The 19517-nt window shown below is 46.9% G+C and overlaps 11 protein-coding genes across 11 annotated transcripts; 7 read left to right on the forward strand and 4 right to left on the reverse strand.

Annotated features, from left to right (window-relative positions):
- Window positions 1-437: 437 nt before the first annotated feature.
- On the forward strand, window positions 438-3232 carry FMAN_03629 (uncharacterized protein; the record flags this gene model as incomplete). Its single annotated transcript, XM_041832473.1, has 7 exons — window positions 438-543; window positions 601-1084; window positions 1137-1142; window positions 1195-1226; window positions 1278-1461; window positions 1522-1594; window positions 1649-3232. 7 exons carry the CDS (start codon window positions 438-440, stop codon window positions 3230-3232), a joined length of 2469 nt encoding a protein of 822 aa, XP_041682933.1.
- A 1151-nt stretch (window positions 3233-4383) lies between these two features.
- On the forward strand, window positions 4384-5346 carry FMAN_03630 (uncharacterized protein; the record flags this gene model as incomplete). Its single annotated transcript, XM_041832474.1, has 5 exons — window positions 4384-4452; window positions 4507-4709; window positions 4765-4853; window positions 4916-5084; window positions 5133-5346. The coding sequence occupies 5 exons, from the start codon at window positions 4384-4386 to the stop codon at window positions 5344-5346; spliced, it is 744 nt and encodes a 247-aa protein (XP_041682934.1).
- Window positions 5347-5546: 200 nt separating this feature from the next.
- Window positions 5547-6492, reverse strand: FMAN_03631 (uncharacterized protein; the record flags this gene model as incomplete). The annotated part of the gene is made up of 2 exons (XM_041832476.1): window positions 5547-6286; window positions 6336-6492. The coding sequence occupies 2 exons, from the start codon at window positions 6490-6492 to the stop codon at window positions 5547-5549; spliced, it is 897 nt and encodes a 298-aa protein (XP_041682935.1).
- Window positions 6493-8266: 1774 nt separating this feature from the next.
- On the forward strand, window positions 8267-8731 carry FMAN_03632 (uncharacterized protein; the record flags this gene model as incomplete). Its single annotated transcript, XM_041832477.1, has 1 exon — window positions 8267-8731. One exon carries the CDS (start codon window positions 8267-8269, stop codon window positions 8729-8731), a length of 465 nt encoding a protein of 154 aa, XP_041682936.1.
- A 178-nt stretch (window positions 8732-8909) lies between these two features.
- Window positions 8910-9825, reverse strand: FMAN_03633 (uncharacterized protein; the record flags this gene model as incomplete). The annotated part of the gene is made up of 2 exons (XM_041832478.1): window positions 8910-9002; window positions 9052-9825. The coding sequence occupies 2 exons, from the start codon at window positions 9823-9825 to the stop codon at window positions 8910-8912; spliced, it is 867 nt and encodes a 288-aa protein (XP_041682937.1).
- A 196-nt stretch (window positions 9826-10021) lies between these two features.
- Window positions 10022-11083, forward strand: FMAN_03634 (uncharacterized protein; the record flags this gene model as incomplete). The annotated part of the gene is made up of 1 exon (XM_041832479.1): window positions 10022-11083. The coding sequence occupies one exon, from the start codon at window positions 10022-10024 to the stop codon at window positions 11081-11083; it is 1062 nt and encodes a 353-aa protein (XP_041682938.1).
- A 405-nt stretch (window positions 11084-11488) lies between these two features.
- Window positions 11489-13027, forward strand: FMAN_03635 (HNM1-Choline permease; the record flags this gene model as incomplete). The annotated part of the gene is made up of 1 exon (XM_041832480.1): window positions 11489-13027. The coding sequence occupies one exon, from the start codon at window positions 11489-11491 to the stop codon at window positions 13025-13027; it is 1539 nt and encodes a 512-aa protein (XP_041682939.1).
- A 436-nt stretch (window positions 13028-13463) lies between these two features.
- Window positions 13464-15379, forward strand: FMAN_03636 (uncharacterized protein; the record flags this gene model as incomplete). The annotated part of the gene is made up of 2 exons (XM_041832481.1): window positions 13464-13492; window positions 13558-15379. The coding sequence occupies 2 exons, from the start codon at window positions 13464-13466 to the stop codon at window positions 15377-15379; spliced, it is 1851 nt and encodes a 616-aa protein (XP_041682940.1).
- Window positions 15380-15517: 138 nt separating this feature from the next.
- FMAN_03637 (uncharacterized protein) lies at window positions 15518-17192 on the reverse strand (the record flags this gene model as incomplete). The annotated part of the gene is made up of 3 exons (XM_041832482.1): window positions 15518-16426; window positions 16481-17070; window positions 17120-17192. The coding sequence occupies 3 exons, from the start codon at window positions 17190-17192 to the stop codon at window positions 15518-15520; spliced, it is 1572 nt and encodes a 523-aa protein (XP_041682941.1).
- A 525-nt stretch (window positions 17193-17717) lies between these two features.
- Window positions 17718-18566, forward strand: FMAN_03638 (related to acetyltransferase, GNAT family; the record flags this gene model as incomplete). Its single annotated transcript, XM_041832483.1, has 4 exons — window positions 17718-17779; window positions 17827-17878; window positions 17943-18182; window positions 18234-18566. 4 exons carry the CDS (start codon window positions 17718-17720, stop codon window positions 18564-18566), a joined length of 687 nt encoding a protein of 228 aa, XP_041682942.1.
- Window positions 18567-18657: 91 nt separating this feature from the next.
- On the reverse strand, window positions 18658-19485 carry FMAN_03639 (uncharacterized protein; the record flags this gene model as incomplete). The annotated part of the gene is made up of 1 exon (XM_041832484.1): window positions 18658-19485. One exon carries the CDS (start codon window positions 19483-19485, stop codon window positions 18658-18660), a length of 828 nt encoding a protein of 275 aa, XP_041682943.1.
- Window positions 19486-19517: the final 32 nt, after the last annotated feature.

A 19517-nucleotide genomic window follows, 5' to 3' on the forward strand; every position in this document is an offset into this window, starting at 1 on the left:
CGCCGAACGGGCTTGAAAAGAACGGCGTAGAAATTGCTTAGGGAATTTTACTAACAGATTGATCAGTACTCCCCTGTATCGCTCTGCAGCTAGTCTCTTTAAGTACTGCACAAGCAATAAATAAGAAACTTTACTATCCAGTAATAAGACAACGATATAGGGAGTGAAAGGTGCTAGACTCTTAGTTCCGTTAGCCTGGTTTAGTAGTTAAGGCTGATTTCAGGACATAAGGTCTTTTTTATCGCTTTGAGTTAATATTAGACTTAACAGAAATAGTTCTAGGCTCTCTAATTTCAGTAAGTATTACTTTAACATTCCATAAGGCACTGCACTTAGCATTCTAGCTAAATATATATAGGCCCTTTCTTGAAGTAAACTCTACTCTGTGTTGTGTTAAATTTTATGTAACATTTATTTTATAATTTATATTCCTTAAAATGTATTTCTTAAAGAGAGTCTTAATACTGCTCTTTATTAAATCAGTACATACCTTTCCAGCTATTGGTACACTTGAAAAAAGAGACTCTCTAGAACCAAGAGCAGGTATTACATACAGTTAGACTATTATAACTTAGCTGATATTGGCTTTTCTCTTTGTAGGGCTATTTTGCAAAACTTCAGATCCAGACAACAAAGCTTTTCAGAGTAATGCAGTTGCTGGATCTGCATTTTGCTCAACGTACATTCGAAAAACAACAACTACCACTATAACTCCTACTACAACAATCACTTCCACTCAGACCGCATTATCAACAGCTACTGCGACTGTTTTCACTACAATTTTGACTACAACTTCTATCAGCATCTTTACCACCTCAACAAAAAAAGGCTCAACTTTAATCACACTAACCAAAACTGCCTTTATTACTGATACTCAAGTCAAGACACTTACAGCCCAGGCAACAAAGCAAGTCACTAGTACTGTAACAAAAACAACGCCCATAATAGTTACGTCTCATAGCAGCAAGACCGTCACTATTGCAGCTACAACAACTACAACAATTAATATTAACACGACAGTGACAAAGCTTGTGACCAATTCCCTTACCAATGTTGTTACTGGCACAACTATCGTTTGGGTCACGTAAGTACATCCAATACACATTCTTGTTTGAAGCTAATAATTACTTGTCTAGCACTACGTGAGTTTATGCCGCATTGAGTTTATCCGATCTCCTAATTGACCATGAAAAGGGCGTCCGCTCCAGTCATGACCTTGGCCCCAAGTATGTTCTTGCACTCATAGTGATTTATCTGATAGCTGATTGACATTTCAGACACGGTTTACTGCAGAATCTCAGGCTACGTGAAATCCTCTGAATATATGCTTTTCCAACTAAATCAATTTCCCGATGTCAGCTTCTCTACCTGCAAGAGCTTCTGCTTAGCCCAACAGGAAAACATTCCTGTTTATAGTTTCGGCTTTACTTCTCATGCTTGTTACTGCTATAACGAGCCAGTGTAAGCACATTTGTTTTATCCTTACCTCTAGTTGTTACAGTTATAACTAAAGGTTTTTAGATTAGATGCAATTGACTCCGACTCAGACCTGATAGCTATAAATTATGATATGTCCTGTGATTCTGCAGACGAGGTTAGTAAACCCTTTTGATACAGAGACAGCCAGAAAACGTTAACTCTTTTTAAGGATAACTCCCAGCCTGTCAAGCGGGGATTCGAGGAGCGTGCTGTCAAGACTACACCAGTCCCAAGCTATCTGCCTAACAAAACGCCTAGTGTCGTCAGCAGCGCCTGTTCTTGCTTAATTACCAAACCTGCTGCTCGTCAGACCTTGACCGTTTTTGATATCCCTACAACTATCGAAACTACGATGACGACAACTAAGGTGGTGACGGTGAATAAGAAGAAGACTGCTCTTGCTACTACACGTCAGACTGTTACTTCAACAGTGTTGACCACTTTGATAGCGACAGGAACCCAAACCGCAACCAGAACTCAGCATACAACCAGTACTATTACCAAGCCGGTTACTGTGTTTATTACAAACTTCAATACTGTTACTGTAATACAGACTTCTGTCTCTTCTACATTTAAAACTGATACTATCCCTATTACGAAGGTCAATACCATCCCTTGGACTCGCCTTAGCACTATTTTTGTTACCAATGGAGTCACCACTACGGTCATTCGAACTGCCACGTCCCTGCGAACCGTCACGTCTACTTTTACGCAAGAAGGATCTGTCAGTACTTATGTTGGCGAAATTACAATCTGGGGTACAGTAAAGCCCGATACCACGACGGAAGATGCTACAACTACAATTTCGAGTATACGTTCGATCATACCTTCTCCAAATTCATCTTTTAGCACGTCTATGGAGACACCAGGCATAACTCCAAGTTTGAGTACATCTATGAGCAAAGCTGCCACAACTCCAGGTCCGAGTACGTCCACGGCCACTCCGAGTTGGAAGCTGCTGGACAACAATGCTGCGGCCGCCAAAATTGTTGCTGACGGCCCCAATCTCTACGAGCTCCATACATCTGGTTTTATCTGGACCTACACAGGTACCCCCATCACTGGTTGGCGACTATTGGACAACAAGTCTTCAACCACCAAGATTGCCGCCTCAAAGGGTAATCTTTATCAACTTCGCAATACTGGGGAGATTTTCAAGTACACCGGCACTCCAGTCACGGGTTGGCAGGTGATAGACAACAACGCTGCCGCTTTCGATATCGTAGCCAGCGGTAACGACCTGTACCAACTCCATAAATCAGGTTTCATCTATAAGTACACAGGCACTCCTATAACTGGATGGCAACAGTTGGGTAACAATATGGATACCAAGAAGATTGCCGCTTCGGGGGGAAATCTCTACCGACTCGACAATGGCGGCCTTATCTGGAAGTACAATGGAGTGCCCCTCACTGGATGGGATAAGCTGAGAGCTGACTCAGACACCATGGATATTGTGGCGCGAAATGCTGATCTCTATGAGCTTGATAACTCTGGAAGTATTTGGCAATATACTGGCGTTCCAATAGCCGGCTGGAGGCAGCTAGATAATAACTCTCGGACAAAGCAGATTGCAGTCGGGGCTGGAGGGTTCTATCAGATTCATAACAACGGAAACATCTGGCAATATACCGGCACGCCAATCACTGGTTGGAAGCTACTGGATGGAAACACTTCCTCCACCTACATCACGGCAGGAGACTCACTCTACCAGCTCCGCAACACAGGTTACATTTTGCAGTACACTGTGTAGGTTCATCGATCAGGGGGTCGATGGTCGAGCCAGTATTCTGTGTCGAAAGTCGAGGTTCAGGTGGTTGTTCATTATCTATCGGCGAAACAAAGCCCGAAGCGGCAAGGAGGGACTTGGTGGAGAGACATTCGCTTGGAAGAAACATGTTGGTAGAGAGCGGACTAAGTAGAGACTGCAATGGGTAAGACCATGCTACGCGCAGTCGGCACTCTCCCCAGACCGCTCGTTAGGCCGTTCATTTCATCACTCTTTATTGACGTTGTTAAGCCGAACGCATTACGTTCAGGATGCAAATTGTCTATCCATATTAAAAGGCACCTATTTGGTGGTGATACGTTGAATCAACAACCATTTTACATCCCCATCTGCAGGGTAGGTAAAATGGCGACGGACACCGAGAGCGAGGAACGGTGGCGCTACGCCGCTGTAATTTAGTGTTGATCATCAGCCGTGATTCCGACTACGCTGGTCTCTGCCAGTTGCATCTAGTTAGACCATGCCAAAGCAATGGCACCTCGTTGTAACGATTTATCTCGAGTTTCTCAGAAATATCTTGCAGTTACAGATGTGCTTAAGCATGAGATACTCTGTTTTGTATTACTATTTCCTCGCCAGGTCCAGCCATAACCACGCGCAAAGTTTAGTTTCTTGAAGAGTCTTTCGAGGCTTCAACGTCATGTTCGGTATCGAACGCCGCCTTACCTCACTAGTGACCTCCGCTTGCGCTTGGAATGTGTTTGCATTTGGCATCAAATCTTCTGGGCACAGTTACGTACGCCACACAAGCTTTGACGCGTAGATGGGATATTATTTCCATGCCAGCTCTCATGCCCTCATTTTGCTTTGATCCATCGCCTAGAAGCACGAGAATGAGTGACCCTTAAACGCGACCTGCTGCAGCGAAGAAGCAAAATGCTTACATCAGTCGGGATAGTGTGTTCAATGTCCCCATCTATTTGATAGCCGACCACGTTATTCTGACATCGCGACAGGCCATCCAAGCAGTGTTGCTGGGATTATCACTCTTTACAGTTATCATTCGCTGCTGGACCAGGCTTTACTATGAGAGAAAGAAGCTCTCTCTTTCTGAGTACTTTGCATGTATGGGCTGGATCTTCGCTTTGGGATGGTTCATAACATCGACAGTCTCTATGCTCATTTTGGTTACTCATCCCCCAGATGGCCCAGATGGTCTTATCCCCAGTGTCGAATATCAGAAGGTTAGTGACCTTGAAAGCTCTCGACGTTGTAAGCTCACTAATTCTTGATTCTAGATAGTCTGGGTAGCCGAATACTTCTTTGACACAGGAATCTACTGGCCGAAACTCTCTATCCTCGCCTTCTATTGGTATCTTATACCGGATGTGTTCCAATCTTTGAGACTCGCCCTATATGCAATAACGGCGTACCTGGTTTCTTGTATGACAACATCTATTCTACTAAACACTCTGATAGCCAGACCTATATCAGACAATTGGTAAGTCTAACAAAATCCAGTTGATTGTGTTGAAGTTTCTGGTTAACAACTTCAGGTCTGTTGAGAACCAACTGAACTCCGCCTGGAACTCCCTGCCCAATTTTCTCACTCAATGGTGTTTGAACTTCTCAACGGATCTGATCTGTACGTTCATGTTTCTGGTCAAGACTTTCCCAGAAGACAATAGTAGACTAACAAGGGCTCAGTGTTCTGTTTCCCATTCTTCATTCTCAAACATCTGACCTTGCGCACTGAGCAGAAACTTGGCCTTGTCGGCGTCTTTTCCCTCGGTGCAATTACGATGTCAGCTAGCCTTGCCCGCTTCATCATCAGCAATGCAGCGGATTATCAGCTCGATTACCCCTCTGGAAGTCGGTAAACGATTGAATGATTTTGATAGGTACTATACTAACTGTGCCAAAGATGCCCTCTGCATGGCCGAAATGGCGACTGCAGTTATTGTTGTCTGTCTCCCTGGCCTGAAAAAATTGATCATGCGATCGAGATCATCTATCAACACGACGAGTCAAGGGTTCAACTCGAACCAGTCAAGCTCAGGACACTCTTCAAACATGACGGCGTCCAAATCGAGGACTGCATCGCAGGCTTATGCGGAATGGGGTGTCATGGACGATGAGATTGAGCTGCCTTGTCATCCCCAAAATTCTCATTTGCCTGGAGAACTGCAGGATGTGGGAAACCTGCTGTAGTATCACTTCAGACATGTAGGCAATAGCAGCAAGCGAGAATATTATATACTAAGAAGTGCCTTTACTATCAATCCCGTTCACAATAGAAGCGACATTGAAGCACGCCGTTTCCGTCCGAGTCTTTTCCTCACGGTGCTTTGGAATACAGCACCTCCCCATCCTTCTTAAACCCTGCAATTACGTTCTGTCCCTTGTCGCTAACAAGCCACTTGATAAACACGGCTGCCTCTTTACCATTAGGTGCCTTTTCACCAATCAACGCATGAGCGGGATTCAACAATGGGTCGTCCGCCTTATCAGTGCCCGCCTTGTAAACAACAGTCTGATTCCTGAGGTCTGCGTCAAGGGACAAGATGGTGCCACGGTCGGTAATGGTGTACTCTTGGAGGATAATCGCAGCTGTGAGGGCTTGGATCGGGAAAGCAATGTATTGGTGATACCATGTTGAGTAGGCAGTCGCCCAAGGGACTTGTCCTATGCCGGCCCATAGCAGAGTCTCTTTGATGTTGGTAGCCGACTTGTCATAGCGGCTCAGGAACCGAACTGGAGGCTCGGTAGCAGGGCCTTCAGCTGCTTCGTGGAGATTTGCGAACGTGGTCATTATGTCATCGCTTTTGGAGATATTTGCGGGATTCTCTTTGGGTCCGACCAGAAGAAAGTGGTCTCGGAAAGCGTAGTAGCTTGGACTAATGGCAATGCCTTGTTTGATGGCGATCTCTTCCGCAGCTGGGTTGTATGTAATCCCGATGTCAGCCTCGCCCGTCTTGAGATACTGAATGCTGTAAAAGGTGTCGCTTTTGATCCATCCCACCTGGAATGGCTTCTCTCCGTCGGCAACGCGCTTTTTGATATATGCATTCGCAAGCTCTGGCCATTCGCTTTAGCATGGTCGAAATTATTGGGGGAGAGAGCTTACCCTTGATCAACCCGCTCTGGCCAGCACCTCCGTTGGCAATAAGCAGCTTAATAGTGTCATTCTTATTATGATCAAAGCCACCTCCATAAACCGCGTCGGGCGTCACAGCCAAACAGCTGCTAGCGAGTAAAGAGACTGCAAGTAAATAGGATCTCATGGTTGGCCTATTGATGAAGATAACTGAGCTGGCGGGAAGCAGACAAGTTTAGAACTTTGATCAAGTAATGAGCGGGGAGATGGCATTTAAATCATTGGCAGTAGTGGTAACTAAGGGCGCCATGCAGGCCTCAAAAGATTAAAATGTCTCGCTTTTTCAGCTGAGACTATTAATTTGGTAACCATGGTACTGGCGCTACTGTGGAAACTGGAAAGAGATCTACTTCGCATACGTTTGAGACCAACATTCCACTGGTTGGTTTTGTTGATCTATGACAAGCCAAGCAACCAAGTCAGCGCTTGGGTTGCAGTAAGCACTAAGAAGCTGAGCATCGTAGCATCCTTGTTGAATTGGCGTCCAGCTGAGGTTAAAGTAACGATTGATCACCAACTAAAACCAATCTATTGAAACAGTAGTGGGGCAAAAATGAACACAACCTCCCAGACCGCTTATCCACTACTGGTCCTATTTAACTGCTGCTAAGTGTTTCTGAAGTGAGTACTTTCTTGCCTATAGATAATAATACCTATGGGGATGGCTATGATATTGACGATGTGAATGCCAAGTCGGCTTATGCTCTTTTTGGTCTGGAACTCAAAGCCTCTTAGACTTTACACCTTACTCCCAAACTCGTGGTTCTGGGCGCCGTGTTGACAGACTATATAGCTGATAGCTCATACCAACAGACTGTAATAACCGTGTATTTATCTCTATAAGGATATTATGCAATATATGAATAGTTCTCAACATAGCCATTCAGCTTTGACACCAGAGGTTATCTTAATCGACTTGCTAGAGGTTTATTAATTCCTCACAACAGAAACAGCCGCTGAAAATATGACCAGTGGTCATTACTGGTCCTACTAGGCTACCTTCTTGGTTTATAGGCTAAATGTGACGATGCTTTGATCATACCTCAAGCAACTGGATAGTAGCAATGCTTATTGCTTTCCAAGAATGCTTGCAACCTTATGGACATATCGCGATAAAGAAGCTGGCATGTCTCTTATTGCTATTCCCTGATAGCTTTGCCTACTGTCACGTTGTAAAAGCGACTCAGTTAAACCCTCAGTATTCAATAAGCGATAATAATACTTGGAAGCTCTTGGCTTCAGCTAGGAAGATATTTCACTGGCTATTTCGACCTAAATTGAAGATCTCGGGTTTGGTTAATCCAGGGACGCGATGCTCATAAGCCATACGAGTACGTTTAAGCAAACTGAGATGCAGGAAGACGACCAGCGCCACTTACATACCAAGTTGGCTGGTGCTCTTTGGTCTACATCTCTATTATAAGTAGGACTTATTTAAATTTTAATATTGGCCTATTTATCTACATATATTGTACCGGCCTGAATATTAACAGAAGAATACTATAGATTGCATGCATGAATGACTTCCCCGCCTTTCTTCCACCTGCGTCATTTATTTATTCTTTTCTACCTCTCAACAGTGCAGTTCTTAAAAGACACCGACGATGACCAGCAGTAAACTGCAATTAACAATGGAAACAGTGCCTCTATCAACTACACTTCCTTTATCCTTTCGCAGTTTCCCCAATTTACCCTTTGAATTGCGTCTAAGAATCTGGCGCTACTCTTTTCTTCCCCGCTGCGTTGAACTTCATGCCCGCAGATCGCATTACGCCGACAACTTCCAACACGGAGGTGTACCAAAATGGCAGAGTCGATGTTACAATCCCGCCCTATTGTCAGTAAATCTTGAGGCGAGATCTATCGCACTGGACTATTATCGCGTCAAGCTACCCCTTGCAATGGTTGCGCCATATGAACATGCTGGCGATGACATCAACGACCCAGATCGCGTGTTGTACATTAACCCCGCCGTCGACACCGTCATTGTACTGGGCGATTTAGACTACGGCAGAATCTCACAACTGCTAACAGGCTTGCGAGCCAGTGATCCGGAGGGGCAAGGTCTGCAGAAATTCGCCGTCAGCGCCAGCTGGACGTATCATCAAGGAGCAGGTGATACGATCAGGATGTTAGCCAAGCACATGTTTCCCGAGCTAGAAGAGATGACTGTGTTCATGTACGATGAGAAAATGCCTCCTGCGGACTGGACTGGTGGAACTTGTGAGCTGCAAGATTGTAGCCATACAGACTATTACAAGCGGTATGCAATGGGAAGAGGTCAACAAATGAGGGATGGTGATAAATGGATGGTTATTGGGAGGAAAGAGCTAAGGGTGATGGAGCTGAGCTTTAGGCATGGATGATAATGGACGTTGATTGATGGCCAGGTAAAGCCTAAAGGCGTCTTAATGAGATATATCAGGTCGATACACTCAAGAGTCCTAGTTGGTCCCAACTTTTGGAAGGCAATTTGTATATGGCCTCAACAAAGACAAGTTTCTCAACTTGGCACAGAGTAAGAGACTAACGCGACTCTTACTACTATCCCCCAATAGCCTTTTGCCAGATCTCACACTGCAAAAGTGACTCAGTCAGAGCCCCGATGTTCTCGTCTTTCGTTCCATTGACATCAATCTGCAGATATTAGGATATTTTCCTCGGTCAAGAGCAGTCCGAAACTCACAGATATCAAGATACCACGCTTTCGATACTCTTGCTCGACAGGGAGAGTCTCCAGCTCATACTCAGTAAAGCGCTTCTCAAACTTGTCTGCACTGTCGTTGGTATCTCTGCCACGGCTCAGATATCTGGCTCTGGCGTTTTGGTTTGTGATCTGAAATGAGAGCACGAGATCCGGCTTGATATCAAGGCTGATGTTGCCACCGTCGCTGGGAGCGAGAGGCATCGTGTCCTGGAAAGGCCATGTCCCAAAGGAGTCCAATTGTTCAATGCATCGCGGATATCCGTCGATCAAGATACCCTTCACCTCTGGTTCATTGAGATTGATTGCATCGAGAATTTCGCGGTAAATGAAGGGGTTGAGGTCCTCAGAGGTCAGGAAGCCTTGGTTGTCAAGTTTGCTCTGAATCTTGGCGGCGAGTTCGGTGGAGCGATTCAGGCGCATCCAAGCACGCAGGCCATCACCAACCGAGTAATGCACGAGGTTGTATTTCTGCGCGAGATATGCCGACAGCGTTCCTTTCCCCGCACCGGGAGCGCCTAAGTTAAAGCAGGGTCGGGTCAGAAGTGGCGGATGAGATAAGTGGAGGGCAGAAATGACTGTACCAATGATGAACACGATGGCAAAGCTGCGGCTCTTGCCGCCCGATTTGGCGTGGAGCTTCATCCTTCTGTTAGTTGGTTTGATGATGGCAGTGTTGGGTTGTTGCTGAGGCATTAATCTTATCGTGACACAAGCTCGAGTAACACAAACGCAACCCAATTGACAGTGAATCATTACCAATCTACTTGAAGTGATGGGTCACATGCCGGGGGTGCAAACGTCCCCGCTCTGAGGCTTCACTTTTGAACCCTCAACCTCACTTCCGTACACAGGATCCATTCACTAGTCGAACATATTCTTATAGACCAAAGACAGGGGACAATCTGGCTCGACTCTTGAGGGTTTCTCATTAGTCACAAATCCTCCAACAATGGCGCTTCTTTCCCTTGTCGGCGATCTACAGCTCTTGTATCGCTTTGTCATTCTTGCTATTGGTGTCTTTGGTATTGGCAGGATCATCACATCCCGAAAGCAGTTCAAGGCAGTAGCCACAACACATTCGTCCAAAGACTTCACCAAGGAATCCAACGTCCCTGTATCGGTCAACTACTTTCCTTCACGGAAATGCAACTACACCTGCGGATTCTGCTTCCATACAGACACCTCATCGTACGTCCTCCCGGTCGATGAAGCGAAGCGCGGCTTGAGACTTTTGAGAGAAGCCGGCATGCAAAAGCTCAATATTGCTGGTGGCGAACCGTTCCTCTACCCTCGACTTCTGACAGAGTTACTCCAGTTTGGCAAGGAGGAACTTGGCCTCGAAAGCATCAGCATCGTGAGCAACGGCAGCAAGATTACAGAGAAATGGATGCGTGAGAATTGCCAATGGCTGGACATTCTTGCAATCTCATGTGATTCTTTTGATCCCAAGACGAACAAGAAAATTGGACGGGGCGACGATGGAGGCAATGTGATTCGGCTCTTCCGCATTGCCGAATGGTGCAGAGACTATGGCATCAAGTTCAAGTTGAACACTGTTGTCAACATCCATAATTGGAATGAGGACATGTCGGCTGAGATTGAGAGACTCACACCTTTTCGATGGAAAGTGTTCCAGTGTCTACTCGTTGCTGGGGAGAATGAAGACGCGACCCGACTGCGAGATGCGAGAACCTTTCTCGTGACCGACCAGCAATGGAAGACATTCTGCGGCCGGCATAAACATCTTCCGTGCTATGTTCCAGAAGATACAAATGCCATGGCGAGCAGCTACTTGCTCCTGGATGAGTATATGTGCTTTTTGGATAAGGGCGAGGGCATGTTGACAAAGAGCGAATCGATCTTGAAGGTCGGCGTTGAGAAAGCGATGAGTCAGGTTGTCTGGGACAAGGGATCTTTCCTTGAGCGTGGTGGCATTTATGACTGGGGCAGATCTGATATGGTGAAGGAAAGTGGTTGTAGCGGCGCGAGTAATGAGAAGCTGCAGTGGTGATAGTCAATCGCATCCATCTCTGGGTCCCGACGGGCTGAGGAGTCAACTTCGGAAAGGATGATAGTGTCGGAAACCGTATCAGCGCTGGTGATGAGCGTGATTCGTCCTCGCATAATCCTTCCTCGGTTGGCCTAGCGGCTCACCTCACAGCGCGATTCCTTATCTGGCTTAAGCTTATCCTGTACCACATGACAACGCCTCCGCACTCGCATTGAGATATCAGCTTCGCCTATCTTGTCAAACGCGGGGGACGAGTTGGTATAAGTCATCAAAAACCCCTACCAAACCGTTATCTTGCACAACGCGGTTCAGGTTATATAACTCGTATGACTTTCCCCACGGATCAATTTGCCTCATGAGACAGATTCTTTTTCGCCCCCCTGTACTACCATCATTTTGTTCATTATGCACCGCGACACAGATCAGCCGAGTCTCAAGTCACAAGATACCAAGGAGATCTCGGAAATGCCAGCCAAGACAGACAGAGATGCTGTTGAATGCGGATCAATTTCTCCTGGCGGTGTTACCGTCCAGACACTGAAGCCGTTCACGACACTATCTGCTCTTGGTATTGGCTATGGCACAACCAACACTGCCGTTGGACTACTTCTCGTCCTTGGAAGTACTCTCCCAATGGGTGGTACACCTCTCTTCTTCTGGGGGTTCCTCGTCATGGCAGTTGTTGGTCTTGCAACAGCTACAACATTGGCAGAGCTCGCATCGGCCATGCCTCATCCCGGTGGACAGTATATCTGGGTCAATCGTTTATCCCCGCCCCGATATCGCCGCTTTCTGTCATACACAATCGCTGTTGTCAGCTGGCTTGCCGCTGTTGCTACAGGTGCATCGGCGTGTCTATCGGTACCTACAGGCTTTTGCGCCATCATCTCTCTGCTCAATCCCAATTTTGTGTACAAGCGTTGGATGGGATTTGTTGGGTTTCAGCTGTTGAACATCTTGACCGTCATTTGCGCCAGTTTTGAGCACGCGCTCCCACGAATCTCCAAGATCATGCTCCTCTTTAGCTGCATGACGATTGGTGTTATCTTCATCACGCTGTTTGCCATGTCTGATAGCCACGCTTCTGCGAAGGACTATTTCACAACCTCGGTTAATATTTCAGGTTGGCCAAAAGGAATTGCCTTTATCATCGGGATGAATGGTGCCAATTGGAGTTTTTCCTGCCTCGATGTTGCTACACACTTGGCTGAAGAAATGCCATCGCCCAGCACCGACATCCCCAAAGCTCTGATGTGGACTATCGTTGTCGGATTTGGATCGGGGCTCTTGGTTGTGACCTCGGTTCTCATCAACGTACCAACCATAGATGGAGCCGCGGATAACTCAGCTCTTTCTCTATTTTACATGATCACCAAGAGCAAAGCGGCCGCCGTCGGTTTGTGGGTTCCTGTTCTTATCACAACAGCTGGCGCGGTTTGGTCAATCCAGACATGGCAGTCCCGCCTTGCTTGGACCATCAGCCGCGAAGGTGGCTTTCCGTTGCATCGCCATCTCAGCAAGCTTGCGCCTGCTCCTTTTCATACCCCCATCTGGTCGTTGATCTGGTCTGCCTCCGGAACTGCTCTCTTCGGCTGCCTCTATCTCGGGTCGGATCTTGCCTTCAACTCTCTGATCTCGACGGGCCTGTTGCTCCAATACATTAGCTACAGTGTCCCTGTTATCTTGGTCCTTTTGCAAGGACGCAGTAATTTTCAACATGGCCCATTCTGGTACCCCAAGCTTGGACTGGTTGCCAATATTGTCATGCTGTCATGGGCAATGGTTGCTCTTGTGTTCTATTGTTTCCCTTACTACACGCCCGTCACAGCTATGCAGATGAATTATGCTTCCCCAGTCTTGGTCGGTATTGCTCTTTTGTCTTTGTTCTTTTGGTTCTTCCATGCCAAGAAGAATTATGAAGTAAAGGAGATTTGGAATGCCTGAAAGAGTGTATGGAGTAGATGATATTTAATTGATGCTTTGGTACTGATAAGTAGTGCACCCATATTTGTAGACATTTCAAATTAAACGATTCGGTCGCGCAATGTTGAACATTTTTGGTGACGCCTGTGCCAGTGATACTTTGATTGGCCAAGAGCCATGAATTTCTGTAATGTTTAAATACAGAAGTTGGTTATATATTTGTTTCACTTCCCTAGAGGCGCTAAGTCATATGATCCGAGTTCTGGAGCTGGCTAGTACAGGCACTAATAACTGACTTATCGTAAAAAGCGGGGGAATTTACTGGCTTCATCTTGCAACATCCTCCCCTTGTCACACTCTTATCTCTTCTCCCTTCAATCCTACATTGAGCTACCAAATTTCTCACGCAGACTGATGATGCAGCAATCAATCAAAACACCACACTCCAAGTCTCGCAATGGTTGTCTCAGATGCAAATCAAGAAAGGTAAGCACACCCAAAGAAATGCGCGCCCTCCAACTTACGCCCTGAGAGGTTAAATGCGATGAGAGGAAGCCAGCGTGTACCCGTTGTGAGGACCAAAACTACGAGTGTCCAGGATATGCACTCAATGTGCGTTGGTCACAAAAGCATCAGACAAGGCCAAACACTGGCGAGAGCTCTTTGCGACAAAAGAAGGCAAAGAGTCGTACCACCGCTTCCAGTATTTCAGCAGTCGAAGGCTTTCATCAGATGAACGGATGGCTCGATCCCGCATCTCAGTTGGACTTCCTCATGCCAGCAGAGATATTCAGTATCGACAATCTATCCCAAGACATCCTGGGGGTCGAATCCTCGCCGCGAATCAACAACAATAACATACTAGATTCGCCTGGCGGGAACTTGACAGTCTGGACTCTTCCTGAGGACTCAGGGTCAACATTCGACATCGAAGAACCAATTGGAGTGATGGGGCAGTCATTCGACGACTCCGCGAGCCATCTAATCTTTCAATCTCTGAACCCAGCGGGGGAAGAACAATCTCTCGTCCAGGCTCGAAATCCAGGCCTTGACCCGCACCGACGCATGTCCAACACCCCAACCACTCTATCTGAGTACTTTTTTCGCGAGGTCATTACTCTTTACTGTTCTTGGGACAGCGAACTCAATGTTATGCGCAATATCATCGAGAAGATGTGGCAGTCTTCTGGGGTGCTCTATCACACAATCCAGAGCATGGCTGCAGCATGCTTGTCAAAAGACTTCCCGCACCTGCTACGAGTCGCTCGTGAGGAACGTTCACAAGCACTTCAACTTGTAAGAGATAGACCTCAAGAGATGGAGAAGCAGGTAATGCTGCTTGCATCCATGCTTCTTGGCCATACCTCGAGCTGGCTTAGCCCTCACAACCTTGCAACGGAGAACTTTCGAGCAAGCCAAAGCATACTAGATGAGATCGCCACCGAGAACAGTGACAGCTCGGAAATGTCCTTCTTCAGAGACACCATGGATTATTGGGCCATGCTTCTGGTCTATCTGACGGATAAGAACGAGCTAGGAGGGTATCGTCGTGAGGAGCGGATTGGACCACCAAATGTAACGAAACCAGTCGAACCACATCCCTACTCTGGCATCTCGCAAGATATGGTTCGCGCACTCACTGATACAGGGATACTCATATTCCAATACCGGAAACACATGTCCACCATGAAATTCATGACTGAAAGCGATCTTGATGTGTTCAGAACTGCATTGCGTGAGGGTAGACGGCTGGAACGCACATTTTTGGCACACCAAGTGCCAAGCGCAGTCCATACCAAGAACCCTGGCGATCCAAAGACACCACTGAGACATTTGGAGCTTATGGATGAAGCGTATCGATGTACAGGGTTGTTGCAGCTCTATCGCGTCTTTCCCGACCTTTTGAACGAACGGTACTCACCTTGGGACAAGGATCACATTTTACGGCCTTTACCAGCACATCAAGTGCCAACAAAAAAGGAAAGACAGCAGTGGCTAACGCATTTTGCTCTGTATATCCTTGGTATACTGGAAGACATTCCGTTTGAGTCAAGCACTCGCAGTGCTCAGCCGTTTGTTATGGTTGCCATATCCGGTGAACTCAGGCAGGATTCTCACGACCTTCAAGGATCTGAAGTCTCTGTCACAGATCCCGGGCTGCTGAGCATTGATATTTTGTCCATTGAAGTAGCCCGTGCTCGGAAATTTGTTAGTTCTCGGCTGTCAGCATATACACACATCTTGCCCTTGCGAAAGAGCCAAATTATTTTAGAGCTCATTAATCAAGTTTGGTCGGCAATTGATGATGGACAGGATGATGCTTACTGGTTGGATATCGCTTATGAGAAGAATTTGGGCACAATGATGGGGTAGTGTGCTTGGTGCTTGAAAGTCAGTTTGGGCGAGTTTATGACTTTATAATAGTAATTCTATTGCTATGCTGCTAATTGGCTGCATCTCTCTTCACTGCATAGTGATGATATAAACTATTCTATTTTACTATCTACCATTTTACAATTTACCCTCCTTTGCACCGCCGGGCAGAACGATCTTTGCAAACTTGAGTAAGGTTCGATCAGCTGTGAGTTTGTTCTGGAGACGTTCCTCGGTGATGAGGAATACGCCAGGAAACCAGCCGCTGACATCGTCGCCCAGTATCATTTTTACCAACGCCTCTCCCGTCAGCCAGCACTTGTCCATTCCATACCCGTTGAATCCTGCAGCTATCCACTGTCCATCGTCACCAACTGTGCCCGTCACAGACTGGGGTATCTTGCCGACGATAGGAAGTCCATCTGCTGTATGTCCTTGAATGCCTGACCAGATAGACTCGATCTCCGAAACGGTCTCCGATCCCCAGCCATCGAGAAACAATTTCGGTAAAACAGTAGAGAGTGCCTGCCTTGCCTCTTGAGGGACATAAGTATCATCTGCAGTTAAGATATCCTTCATATAAGCCGTCTCGTTCCCGATCCAGATGCTTCTCGTAAGGGGGTTTTGCTGCAAATAATAGAGGCCGGTGTCGAAGAAGCCAGTCTCTGCATCCAGGGTTGACTTGTGAGACAAGCTCCAAGATCTAGTTCCATTGTATTTTGGAAACAATGGTCCCGCCTTCTGAACTGACATTGTTCCTCGAAATGGATAAAGACCTCCAGTCAAGTTGGGCAGCAAGTGCGCCGCGTGCCCATTCGTACAATGGATGACCTTTTTCGCTCGGATGCTCCCCCGTGGAGTAGTGATGGTGTAGGGATACAGTCCCTGGGAGAACTCAACGCGAGTCACTGGCGTGTTTGTCTCAATATTCAGCCGATCAAAGTACTTTCCCAACAAGCTTTCGTAGATACCAGTCAGTAGTCGATACGGCCAAACTGCACCAGCTTCATGCTCAACGGCTCCAGATGCATTTTTGATATTCCATCTCTGTAATATGTCAGACTTGCTATAGCTTCATTACAGCCTTAGATTGGAACATACCTTTGGAACCTGGTCCCTTTCAATTATCCTGTGATAAGTGCTGTACTCTGGCACTTTGTCCTGGAAACCTAGAACGGAGCTCTTGGCAGAAGCCCATGTCTCGTCGTCTCCAACTGCCATGACTTTTAGGACGTCTCGTATCTGGCACTCTTCTTGCAAAGCAGGATCGAACTCCCTGACAAGTCTCATCAAATGCTCAATATTCATGATGCTAAAGCGAGTGATCTCCTTTGCCGCTTCAGTTCCATGCTGTTCAGCTAGAGGGCCGAATGTATGCCCAGATGCTGTGACAAGATGTCCTCCATTGCGTCCTGTTGCTCCACTGACAAGAGTGCGGGCCTCAAGTACCGCTACACGTGAGTTGGCTGTAGATGGGTGTTCGAGGAGTGCCTTCGTGACACTACAACCAGTAATACCAGAGCCAATCACCACAAAATCAGTAAACTCTGGGAGGTCCTGTGACTGTATTGAGGCCAGAGATGGATGAGGAGGAACCTGCCAAGCTGACACTGTTGGATTTGGCCTAGGTAGCCCTGGGTCTTGGAGGATTGCCTTTGACACATTTTGGAGAAGTCGGGTTGTGGCTGGGTCTGAATTGGAGTCAGTAAGTGAGCTCGTGTTCCAGGTTGTAGGGCATACTGAGATACAAGTTCAGCTCGCCGTCCGAACCAGGATTGATTTGGCTTTCAATCTGAGTCTTATCGGTTGCCATGTCTGTTGCTTTTCTGTGTCTAGTCAAGTGAAAAGTGAGTAATCTCTCTATCTATATCACGCTGGACGATGTCCAAGCCAGGGCATGGAAGTGAGCGCAGCAGTCAAAGACTAGGTACCAAGGTACCGTGCCTCCTTGTCCAAGTCCTAGTGGAGATTGTGCCGACGCTGCGACTTACTGTGTTTGGAAAGTGTATGCGAGGGAGATAACAATAACGAAATGCGATTGGCGGAGTCAGGCATCTCCCCACTTGCAACAAGCCATGAATTTCCAACTAAGCTTAATCCGAGATAAGCTACAAAATAGCTTCCATGGGAAGAAACATTGCGAGGGGTAATAAATCAACCTTGCTTCAATCTCATTGATAGTAAGCCTCGTGTGAGGTGATCCCGGCAAAGTTCATGCGAAACCGGGGAACCAAGTATTACTCATTCTTAATCCTATTCCATGCAAAGCACTTTGTTCTACCACAGAGTTTTCGATCTAACTGGTACCCTTCCTGTTCACTACTGACTACTTCTCAAAATGGGGATCTCTATCACCGACCTCACAGAGGCAGATATTCCAGGAGCAGTGGAAGCAGTGCAGTAAGTGTGAAAGATGTCCGTGAGCTGCGTAGTTGCTGACTCGATAGGCAAGCCTTTGTTGGAGATCCTTATAACGTTTGGGTTTATGACCAAACTAAAGTGAGTGAAGAACATCTGTTATGGAAGCTTTTACCACCTATTGCAATGCTGATGATTATACAAGTTCGATCGTCAGCGGAACTTTGAATCTCTTGCTATTCGAATGAGGTGGGGAATGCGCAATGGAATCTTTCACGTTGCCAAAGAAGAAAACAGTGATAAAGTTCTGGGCGTGGCGATGTGGTTGCGACCCCAACCTGCGGATCAGCCGCCAACATGGAATGACTGGTTCGAGAGCTGGAAACTTTACTTTGGACAAGTAAGAATGAATCTGTGGTATGGTCGTGGAGGATTAAATGTCAAGGTATGTTGCCCGAGATCCTGCCAAACACAAGGAGTTACTGACCAAGACCAGCGTTATTATATCTGGAAAGATGCCCAAGCCAGTGCCCAATCGTCTCTGTGGAAAGACCCTCGGGGCTATTTCTTCTTGAATATCATGGTTGTTGTACCCGAAGCTCAAGGCAAAGGAGTCGGTGCCAAGTTGATGAAAGCCGTCACAGACGAGGCCGACGCCAAGGACATGAGATGCTACTTGGAGTCAAGCCGCGATGTCCCTAACGTCGCCATTTACGGACGTCTCGGATTCAAGTTCCAGAAAGAAATGATTTGCGACGATGACGGTGATGCCATCAAGTTATTCACAATGATAAGAGAGCCCCACGCTGAGCCATCCAGCGGGAGGTAGAATTTAACTGTATAAATAGCAAAACTAAATGAGAACTAGTCTTTTGATGCATCATAATATCCAAATTTTGCACTGATTTGGCTTTTGCTCTTCAATTCAATGTGTCGAGAAACGATCGCAGTGCCGCCATCTCATCAGTCTGAATCGCGGAGAAACCAGCCCTGAGCAGCCGGCCCCAGACCGTGTCAGGGTCCTCCAGTGCAGCGCTGTCAGTAAAACCTGGCGAGGCGACACTATCAAGGGTATTAACCCAGAGAGTGATTCCGGTGTCATGGAAGTGCTGCTTTATTGTATCGACCTGTGAGATGTCTCGAAACGAGGCTTCGCAGATTAAAGGCTTCAGCTCGAGAGCAAGCTCGGCCTGTTCTCGCCAGTCATCATGCTCGAGATGAGTGCGTGCGATGAATGGAACGTCATGGCTGGTGATAGTGGCTTTGATCCAGGCAAGATCATCTTTCGTCTTTAAATCGGCCCAGAAATCCACTTGCTTTTCGACGCCCATCTTCTGTGCGTATGCCAACACATCTGGGATGACATGCCGATGCTTGATGTCGAGATGGATGTAGATTTTATCGCGGGTGAGTTCAAAGACATCACGTAAGCCGGGCAGCTTCTCTTCGGTAAATGGACTGTTTGGGCCTCCATCGCGATTCTTGAGTGGAAGCGATATCAGTTCTCCCAAAGTCAACTCTTCTGGCTTCTTGTCGACTCCAGTCATTCTTTCCAGGGTTGCATCGTGAAGTAGTACAAATTCACCATCGGCAGTACGGCGTAAGTCTAACTCGACAATATTGTAGCCAGCTTCAATGGCGCGTCGAATGGAAAGCAAGCTGTTCTCGGGTGCTTCACTCCATAAGCCACGGTGGGCAACAATTGCACACTGGCGATGGGGATGGGCGATATACTCGGAATAGTTCATCCTGCAGCTTCTATCTCATCGGGCTTCTCTAC

Source organism: Fusarium mangiferae (genome assembly GCF_900044065.1).
Source record: "Fusarium mangiferae strain MRC7560 genome assembly, contig: FMAN_scaffold006, whole genome shotgun sequence".
NCBI classification, from domain to species: Eukaryota; Fungi; Ascomycota; class Sordariomycetes; order Hypocreales; family Nectriaceae; genus Fusarium; species Fusarium mangiferae.